Source organism: Pseudochaenichthys georgianus, chromosome 20, assembly GCF_902827115.2.
Source record: "Pseudochaenichthys georgianus chromosome 20, fPseGeo1.2, whole genome shotgun sequence".
NCBI classification, from domain to species: domain Eukaryota; kingdom Metazoa; phylum Chordata; class Actinopteri; order Perciformes; family Channichthyidae; genus Pseudochaenichthys; species Pseudochaenichthys georgianus.
Genome location: NC_047522.1, coordinates 16677667 through 16688593, shown reverse-complemented (window position 1 = coordinate 16688593; position 10927 = coordinate 16677667). Strand labels below are relative to the sequence as shown.

The 10927-nt window shown below is 40.0% G+C and overlaps 1 protein-coding gene across 1 annotated transcript; it reads left to right on the top strand.

The window, feature by feature from the left end:
• The first annotated feature begins 5208 nt into the window (after window positions 1-5208).
• myca (MYC proto-oncogene, bHLH transcription factor a) lies at window positions 5209-7750 on the top strand. Its single transcript, XM_034108666.2, has 3 exons — window positions 5209-5448; window positions 5768-6452; window positions 6702-7750. The coding sequence occupies exons 2-3, from the start codon at window positions 5801-5803 to the stop codon at window positions 7358-7360; spliced, it is 1311 nt and encodes a 436-aa protein (XP_033964557.1). The 5' UTR covers window positions 5209-5448; window positions 5768-5800; the 3' UTR covers window positions 7361-7750.
• The last annotated feature ends 3177 nt before the right edge of the window (window positions 7751-10927 follow it).

Here is a 10927-nt window from a genome sequence, read left to right as displayed (position 1 = left end):
GTAGCTCTTCATCACTCATCTCTTCACTTTCCAGGTGTTTCTCCTCACTGGGGATTTATGTTGTTTACACACTATGGAGCAGTACATGTGCTGCTGCAGAACACATTTCCAAATACTACAAATGGAAACAAATGACATTTGTAAGGATACCCTTGGGTGCCTGTTAAGCCCGAAGGTCCCCGCCGACGGGGACCCTGATTTTTTTTATACACACTCACACAAATATTTTTAATATTTTTTTAAGAATCTTTTTTTTTATTTAAATATTTTTAATTTTTTTTTTTTTAATGGAATGAATACCTATAGTGATTATTCAATGTAATACAATGATTTTTATAGTCTGGTATCTGAAAAAGGTCAAATGGCACTGATGGAACCAAATGTGCCCAAAGCTTATTCCGCCTGGACTTTATTTTCATAAACCTCTCTAAAAAGGTCAAATGTCACTTGTTTTGCCTCAATCTTGATACAGAGTACTTATTATATGTTATAATTTGGATTCCTAAAGCTTTTAGGCTACTAACCCATCATTCAAGGTTGGTCTTCACTATAAGTAATGGGTTTTCTTTAGGCGGAGACAGGAATTTACATTTTTTTGCTATGTTCCATCTAAATTTACTCTGACACAGAAACATCTATATTGATTATGACACTTCTACATCCAACTCACAGATGTAACCTTGCTTTGATAACAAAAATTATTCATATAAACCTTTTAGAAGTGAAGTTACTGTAATTTGTTCTGGGAATGTCATTTTCGAGCCTGAAACCTGAAAAACAGGCTCGGGGCTTAACAGGTTAACACTTCCCTTTAAGTGTATTTGCTTTTCTCTTCCCTCCAATTTCCTTCTTTTCAGCTTACATCTGTGTCCGACCAATTTACAACCCAAGCTCTGTCCTACCTCACCACAACCCTATCCTGTACTGCACCTCTACACAGCTAAACCATAACTTTATTTATTACCCTCATAAACAATCATCCATTATAGATGCAGTAAGGCAGTAAAACCCATGCTCTTTAAAGACGCATGCAGATACAATATTATCTATATTCACAAGCTATTCCATCTATCCTTTGGTATAAGGAAACTAAAATATTCATTATCTAAATAAATCTAATTTATCATAAGTGCATCAAAAATACTACGTTTTTTTATTCTACCAGCGGTATAGAAAACATCACACATTACAGTAGACTACTCTCATACAACACGATATTACAATAATTATGATCATAAAGGATCAGACATGGTCAAATGAAACAACATTATTTAGGGCTAGAATTAAGAGGTATTTTTTCATATTTTGTTATACTGATACATGCCATATTTTAATTTAAATCCAAGCTGTCTTGTGGTACTTGTTTAAACATTATATCTCTTCTCTATTTCAATTTGATGTTGTTTGATTGTGTTACAACAAACACCCTGTATGTTCAAACTGCACGTTATGTAGCTGCTGTAAAGGCATAATGTCAATAACTGCCTGTTGTCACTGTCAATAATTAATGACACAATTAGCTCCTGAGTAGTCTGACAGATTTGCCGTGCTCTCATTGCTTAGTTGGCATCCTCCTCTTACTCTCTAAACTGAGCAGATATTGATTTCCTGCCTCATGACTCGGCATCATGCTGAACTGTGTCCTGAGAAACAGCACACTCTCTCTATGTGTCTGCTCATGTGTTGTATGTATACTTTCATTTAGCGTGCAGATGTGTGTATATGCTGCCACATGAATGATGCAAACCTATAAACGCATGATAGCATCACCTCACACGAGGCTCGGAAGAGGAAGTGTGTTGTATGCTGAATATGCTTTATAAAACCACACAACACAGGACGTTGGATTTGTGGTCAGAAATTAAGGAAGTTCAGGAAGGAGGCGACAGGAAGGGCATAGGGAAGAGCTCTCGTGAATCATTCAACAGTTATTTATCTATTTTTGTGTTTAATAGAAAAGAGATCGGCAAATCAGTTTTCTTTCATGCAGGCTTATATCATATGCACATTAAAACTTTTAAAAGTCTTCTGCAAAATCCTTTAGTTTCTCTCACATGGGCAACAAAATGAGAGTGAAATATTCCTTTGTGTGAGAATGCAGTAGTTCGTTTTGGCTTTCTCTTTGCATATAATGAGTTTTGCCTCCTGCATTTGAATTTGACTTTAATTTTCACATTTACTGTAACACTCTATTATTTACTCTATAGATATAAGGCCCTTATACATCGTAATTGTTTTAACTATCAGTAGAAAATTCAGTGGCATCGTTTTAGACTTAAGGAATTGTTAAGATCAAAGTGGGAGCATTGCTTTGTTGGCTAATAGTGTAGATGCTGTGGATATCAAATTCTTTCTTTCATCTCCTGACTTTTTGACGACATTACATAAATGTTTTTAACACTTCAGTATAATTTAGTAAATATATTGCACTTAGCAAATAAAGATTGATTTCTGACAAACGCCTCTGTCATTGTGTTCAGCTGCATATAATCAGCTCATTATGGTCATTCTCTTTTAACCAATTACATTCCACCACAATCTCCAGCAGCCAATCATCGTGCTGCAGTCAAACTTTAAAATTGTTTTCCTCTCTCCTGCAGTCAGCTGCGATTGCAGGTGTTTATGCTGCGGCCGCCTCCAGCCCATCTACCTCCTTTCATCAGCTAATCCAAATACCACATCTCCTCAAAACCAGATCTTCAGCATTCTCTTCTTCCCATTTCCTCATCAAATCCAGATCTTCAACATTACCACCAGTATCTAGACCCCGGGGGGTTCCTATTATACTCATGGCTGCACTCCCCCCTTTAGATATATGATATCAGGGTCTAATCCCCAAAGACTATTAACATTTATCATATGGCACACGTGACAATAAATGTTCTTTAAACAAATAAAGGTAAATAGCTTACTTGTATCCTATAGCAGATAAGGCACTTATATTAAACTAATGTACGATGATGTTATGTAACTTTTTTTCCCTGTACAGTAAATTGATAATCATTTGCCAAATAATCAACATTAAATGTTGTTGTTAAAACACCCTTTGCACTATACTGTCTAAAGATTGTGTCAATCAAAAGCGGAAGAACCAGTTTCACTGAAAGAAAAAACCCACAATCACATTTCTCCCAAGCACCTTCAGTCTCCACTTATCGGAGGAAATGATGCCAGCCAGTCTCAAAGCTTCCCTCTGTGTCTCCGGACGCTCTGAAAACACAGTAACACAAGAAACATCCGGAGCCGATAAACATAATGACCACAACACATGACTCGGTTGTGATCGCTATCCTCCTCACCGCATCCCAGAGTGAGGAAAGGAGAGAAGGGAGGGAAAGGATGAAGGAATGAGTACAGAGGACATGAGAAGGGTGTAATTATAGTTTGGGTGTTCTTTTCCACGTCCTCTGGATTTGATCAGAAATCTCTCTTCTCTCCTTTTCTATCCTGTAAGGATATACCATTTCATTTGAAAGCTAAGAAAAATATGTTGTTAGTCCTTGTTGGTTGAGATTAAAACCTTAAAACACCAAAAAGAGTTCTCATCAATAAGTCAAGGTTAGTCAGTATTGGTCAATAGTTAACTTGTCGACACGTATAAACTCCTTGTGTTTATCTTTACCATTGTTAAATCATTGAAAAAAGGTCTAAACAAAAAAACAAACCTTCAATAAAGCAATTACAAGTTGCATTTACGCTGAAAAGCTGAAACATTGACTTTAATTAAATGTGGTATGTCAACAGATTTCACATAACTGCAGTAGTTGAAAGCAATAATATTAAGTTGAACCTAATCATTTATTTCAAATGTAATATTATTGCTTGATACAGTTATAATAATAATAATAATACATTTTATTTCTATAGCGCTTTTCTTGAACCCAAAGACGTATATTTGAAGTTATGTGAAATCTGTTGAAAATAATACATTTAATTAAAGTCAACGACACGCCAAGTGTGAATACTTAGGGTAGGCTTATAATTTCAAACATGTTGATGTAGATTTTATAAAGTATATTTATTTATAGCGCAGGCTACTTTATCAAAATGCTCTTGTCGTTTCCAGAACTCATTATATTTTTAATGAAGTGACCCAGTAACCCCAATGTAAATCTCTACTAACCCACTGCACAACACTATTAGTTAATACACCACATGTAGTGTTGGTGTTACACGTAACAATCTCTCTTTAATCTGCTTTTATTCAATAATCTCCCACTTTAAGGATGGTTTGTGGACTTTATGTTCACCTCCAAGGTTTGACCCTGCACCTACCTGGCTGCAGTCCATTATTAATTTGCCCAGCAGAGGGCGCTCGCAGCCCGTCCAACCCTCCACCCCTATCACATCAGAGGAGGGCACTACCACCCAATAGTACCGATCTGATCCCTTTAATTGCTTCCTTCCTGTAGTTAATTGGCGCCAATCTGTCCAGCCTAAAAACCCAGAGCTACAATACATTGTCAGAATCCCACACACCCCATTTCTAATTGGTTCATTTATACATTACCCCACAAACTTGCTTGTTGAATTCACCTGTTTCAGCCAATTCAGAGCTGCCAATGGAAAAGCCTGCAGACAGATCTAGATAAGCCCCTGCACCTGTGAGCTTTGCATGCACAAATTGTACAAACAGCTGTTAACATTTGCAATGTATTGAATCTTTGCAGGTAGTCACTTTCAATTAGGATTGGAAAAACGCTTTGTGCAAAAGCATGCAAATTCATTTACTATAAATCAGTTTAAATAACTACAATGAGAGAAACATTTGCAACAGATTTAAAGAAACAGTTTAAGAGGTGTGTTAATATTGAAGGCGGTATAGTAGTGCAACAATCCCTCATAATTATCGCCTACTACTACTACTACTACTACTACTGCTACTACTACTTGCGTTAGTATTTTTTGCATGTCTCCCGTCAATGGAAGCTCTACTCTACTATGACCCCTCCCACTTCATTTTCGCCGAAATAGAGCCGTTATGAAAAGAAAATATGTCATTTAGCAACTAACTTTACCAATGAAATCACGTGTTTCGAGTTTAAATACATCTTTATTTGTTGTGTGAATAATTTTCGGCGATAAAAGCATGAAATTATGTTGAGGTTGTGTGATATTTTGCCGGCGAGTGTTTCGCGGGAAAACGAGCGGAGGGATACAGCGGATGAGTAGGGGGAGTGATCGGGTCGTTTTTATTGCAGGCGGCGAAGCTCTCAGCTGTGATTCTCACGCTGCTGATGACAGACAGTGCGTCGTCCTCACCGGGTCGCTGGTGCAGCCTTTCAATTTCCCATGCATGCTTCAGACAGCCTCACAGAAACCACCAGCAACACCTACGTGGAAGGACTTAATGTTACTTTCGAATTGGAATAACTTTCCTGCCCTTTTTTGCGCCTTTTGGGTCGACTTCGCCTCGTCTTTTTCCGCCGAGAGTTTACAATCTAAAAGGTAAGGTGCTGACTGGGTTTCTGGAGATTGCACGTTAACTTCTCACACCAGTTTAGTCAAAAATGTACTAGTTTATCATCAGTAGCAGTTAACTGAAGGTGGGGCTCCCCCTCTTGCACTTAATTTACTATCAGTTTCCCAGTTGAGCACCTGCTGCTGCAGTGGCGAATGCAAGAGGGTCCATGTTTTGGAGTGACCATGTGATGTTGTTGCCCTTAATGTTGCAGAGCAGGATCAGTGCCAAGCAGCTGCATTGAACCTGCAGACCTTTTTTAGAATCAATATCTAATCAACCTTTATTTCTATTTCTTTCAATCAGCTTCACGATAAGGAAAAAGACAACACATTCAAAATGCCGCTGAATTCAAGTTTGGCGAGTAAAAACTATGACTACGACTACGACTCTCTTCAACCGTATTTCTACTATGACAACGAGGAGGAGGATTTCTACCCTCAGCAGCTCCAGCCTCCGGCACCGAGCGAGGACATCTGGAAGAAATTTGAACTGCTGCCGACCCCTCCCCTCTCCCCGAGCCGCCGGCCGTCCCTGTCAAGCCTCTTCCCCTCCACGGCGGATCAGCTGGAAATGGTGACCGAGTTTCTGGGCGACGACGTGGTCAACCAGAGCATAATCTGCGACGCGGACTACTCCCAGACCTTCCTTAAATCTATCATCATCCAGGACTGCATGTGGAGCGGCTTCTCCGCCGCAGCCAAGCTAGAGAAGGTGGTCTCCGAGCGGCTAGCCTCCCTGCACGCCGCCCGGAAGGAGTCCGTGTCCGGGGACTGCCCGGAGCCCACCGGAGCATGGAGGCTAAACAGCAGCTACCTGCAAGACCTCAACACAGCCGCGTCAGAGTGCATTGATCCGTCTGTGGTGTTCCCGTACCCGATAGCAGAGACGCCCAAGCAGAGTGCAGGGACGCTCCCTAGTAAGGATCTGGGACTGGACACCCCGCCTAACAGTGGCAGCAGCAGCAGCAGCAGCAGTTGTAGTGACTCAGGTAAGCTTTGAACACATCATGCTGTCACACCCCTCTGTGCAATTAGGAATTCCCTCTGTGTGCAAAGATTGTAGTTTGATATAAAGGATGCTTGTGTTTATTAATGTGATCCATGCAGGAGGTAGACATGCTGCCTGTTCCACACATGTTGGTGTCTGTTGTAAGATTAGAGAAGGGTTACTCCCTCCATTTCCACACTAGCATGAATGATTCAGATTGTGATTGTTTTGATTTGTTTTATTGTTGCAGAAGATGATGATGATGATGATGATGAAGACGAGGAGGAGGAGGAGGAGGAGGAGGAAGAAGAAGAAGAAGAAGAAGAAGAAGAAGAAGAGGAAGAGGAGGAGATCGATGTGGTGACAGTGGAGAAGAGGCACGCGGTGAAGCGGTGCGACCCCAGCCCCACAGAGTCCAGGCATCCCAGTCCGCTCGTGCTGAAGAGGTGCCACGTCTCCACCCACCAGCATAATTACGCCGCCCATCCATCCATGAGGCACGAGCAGCCGGCTGTCAAGAGGCTGAAGCTGGAGAGCAGCAGCAGTAACAGCGGTGGAGGTGGGGGGGGCGGCCACAGCAGGGTCCTCAAACAGATCAGCAGCAACCGCAAGTGTTCAAGCCCGCGGACGTCTGACACGGAGGACTATGACAAGAGAAGGACTCATAATGTTTTGGAGCGTCAGAGGAGGAACGAGCTCAAGTTGAGCTTCTTTGCCCTGAGGGACGAGATCCCCGAGGTGGCGAACAACGAAAAGGCTGCCAAAGTGGTGATCCTGAAGAAAGCTACAGAGTGCATCTACAGCATGCAGTCAGACGAACAGAGACTCCTCTCAGTAAAAGAACAGCTGAGGAGGAAAAGTGAACTTCTAAAGCAGAGACTCTCACAGCTGCAGAGCTCTCGCACTTAAAGTTGAAATCATCATAGACTTTTTGGCCTTTTTTTTGTTTTTTATGCAAGTTCAATACTTAGGGTGTACAGTTGTTGTTGCATGCAAATGCAAAGCGGATTAAGTTGTTTTGAAATCTTGTTTGATTTCAATGTTAAAACTGCCTCAATTGAAGTTATGGGTGGAATAAATATTTAAAAGTTTATTTTTATTAATAAAATATAAAAAAAATCGGGCTTCTCTGTTGAGAGCCCAAACTAAAATATGCATTTTTATGTTTTGTATATAATTAATATTTCCTAAGAAAATGTATTTTTGGATCTCAATTGTCTGGATGTTCAGACCCAGTGTTTGGTTTTTCATTATGTTCCTAGATTCTTTTTGAAATATAAAAAGATGTTTCTTCTTGAATTTGTGTCCTTGTTCTTGCAATGCAAACACACATCACACATTTCGTCACATGAATATGTTCTGGGGCTAGGGGTACATGTTGTAGTGTGGGTTATTCAGAAGGAGAGAAGCCAAATAAACAAATGCATGATTTAAATGAAGTGTCAGACTTGGACCAGATGCTCATGTTTGGGTGTAATGATGCATAGACAGTCACTCTTCTTACTTTTAATTAAAAAATCAACGACCTTTGGGGCTAAAATGACAAATATCTTCCACTGATACAAGTTACAATGGCCTTGTGAATGGTCATAAAGTATACAGCCAAGGTAAGCTAAAACCATGGTCTCTGAATAATGCATGAAAATATGTAATCTGTTACTATGGCACAATTTGAATTTAAGATTGAAGACAATCCAATAATTTATATATATACACACACACACATATAGACATATGACTAATTAGTACCATTACACATATATTTTGTATTTAAGAGGGGATTTTAAATCAATTAGAACTGTTTTGCTTTCAATATGCACTAGATTGATGCACACAGATTTCCTACATGTTTTTTTTCCTGAACATCTTCTTGGAACAAAGTTTAAGTACATTGAAAGCTTATTAATATTTATTTTATGTTTTAAATAGGCCTACTTTGGCAATGAAACTGAAATCTTAAAATGACTTACTCAAATAGATATATCTCAGATCATATTTTAGTCGAAGTGCACTCAAAACATTTTGCTTTACAGTTGCAAACACAGATGTAGGATTGTTCAGACTAAACTGTCTTGATGTGTGTGTTTCTTGACAATACTATATCATTGCTATAATATAGTAGACAAATATGTCTTGGAGGGAATCTCAAAGTAAATGTATCAATAATAGCGACAAAAACTCTTGATAACCTCCAAGTGAAGAACCACACATGGTAAAGTCTCTATACGATAGTATGTGTTATAGGCTTGTTTATAGCATAGCCTCCTTGTATTATTGTTGATATTGCACGGATTTCTCGACCAGTTTTCCAGTCTCGCGGTGACGTCACGCGCCATATCCAGAGCGCTCCCCTGAGCGCGTGGTCCTGGTCGCGAGCACATGGAAGTGAGGTCGAGATTTGTGTCAGTGAGACGCGAGACTGATCATCAGAAAAAAGGAATATAAAAGCGATAAAGCGGCCACAAATACTGAAGTTAAAGCGGTAAGAGCTTTTCTATGTGTCCTCTATCGATTGCATTCTTTATTTTTAAAGTCATTGTTTAGTTAGCACTGATAAGACCTGATGATATTATCAAGCAAAGGCTCGTTATCTTCAATGTGTCTGATGAAAACTTAATTTAGATGAGCAATAGTCGCGATGGGGCTGTGAACGGCTTTGCAGAGGTTTAATGTGATGTGAATATAAAACCTGTCTGAAACTATTGTTCTCAGGAGAAGTATTATTTTCGTCTGGCTTCTCTGTTGTCTGTCTAACTCCTGTTAATGCTGCTGGAGTTGTTTGTATGCCTGTTCTGTTAGGCTATTGTTGATGTCTGCTTTATGTTTTTTTACTGTATACTTTCCCTGTCGTTACTCTCCTTTATTCTCCATGGAGCACTAAGTATATCTGTTTTGCATTGTGTTATCCCCGTCACCAGTGATAGATCATAACAAAAGATGAGCAAAGGCTGTGATAACATCAGGAAGTGCTCACTGCTTATTCTAAATGTATATGTCAGTTTATGTAAATGTTGTTTGTTTGCAACTAAAGAAGATGTATTTTTTGAATGCCTATAAGAGCAGAGATGGTGTATGAGGTGCAGCCATACTGAGACATGGGAGGACTACAAAAGATGGGGTTAGTGTGGCTTCATTGTTTGGGCTTTCTGGGTGGGCAGGACGGTGTATTGTGAGCAGGGAAAGTGTGCTGTGTGCTGTGCCTCCATGACAACATGCACCCAACCTCCTCCAGTTTTTGTCCAGGGAAACACTGAAACCCTGTGTGGAGGTGATGTAACTTTGGCTAAAAAAAGAGTTGAAAAAAGGGTGAAAAGTGAAAGTTTTGTACGTGTCTTGGTTACAAAAAGCCCCTGATTCCAACCGCATTTCTGTGACTGCTTTTCACCGCTACACACTGTAGTTCACCGCAGTTATTGCAACATCTAAATATCTTTAAAGACCGGTATTCCATCTTTCATATAGGTGATCTATCTCCTACTGTTCCTATGATATCTATCAAGTATTCTATTCATGTCCAAACTGGCTCGGCATCAGGTAGAAATACAGTGTAAAGATCCTGATTTAGACATGCGCTGGGGTGAAACTAGTCCCAGTTTGTGCATCCAGTACATTGATTGAACTTTACCAATAACATATAGTAAAACTAGGGCTGTCAGTCGATTAAAATATTTAATCGCGATTAATCGCATGATTGTCCATAGTTAATCGCGATTAATCGCAAATTAATCGCACATTTTTTATCTGTTCTAAATGTACCTTATAGGAATATTTTTCAAGTTTGTAATACTCTTATCAACATATGAGTGGACAAATATGCTTTATGCTAATGTTTATTATCATTTGAACAATGACAAATATTCTCATGAATATTAAACACAACAACCTCTGAACATTACAAATATTCGCCTCAATTCAACCTGAAACCTCTCATACAATAAAAAGTGTGTGTGTATATATGTGTGTGTGTGTGTTGGATCGTTGGAGCTATGTGCAACTTAAGGCATATGCTCGAACGGGAGCTGCCTGGACGCAATCATGTTGCACTATCCTGAGTGTGCTGGTGTGCTGACTTCTCCTACAATGTCCCGCTGTCTGGCTGCCTGCATAAAGTCAAGTGCTAGGTGCAGTTGTGGCGAAATGTCGCTCCTCTGTTTTCATTTAAACAGCTCCTTATATCCGTTAGCGCAGCTAGCTAGCACCAGATGCTAACAACAACAACAATACACGTAAGGTCTCTCTCTCGCTCGCTCGGGCCACACATACACACACCCTCCCGGTCCTCCCGATGGCCAGTCGGTGCCTGCCGGTGAGCGTGGAAGTGTGGTCTGCCACAAGCGGGCTGTCAGCAGATGGTATTTTAAACTCGATGCGCTCTGAAACTACGGGGCGGCCGAGGAAAAGAAATACACATGCGTTAATCGCGTTAAAATAATTAGTGGCGTTAATTTTTTAACAGACCTAAGTAAAACATTTACA

Coding starts and splice junctions, on each gene's coding strand:
- myca (XM_034108666.2), top strand. CDS start 5,801: ATGCCGCTGAATTCAAGTTTGGCGAGTAAAAACTATGACTACGACTAC. Junction 6,453..6,701: donor CAGCAGTTGTAGTGACTCAG/GTAAGCTTTGAA, acceptor TTATTGTTGCAG/AAGATGATGATGATGATGAT.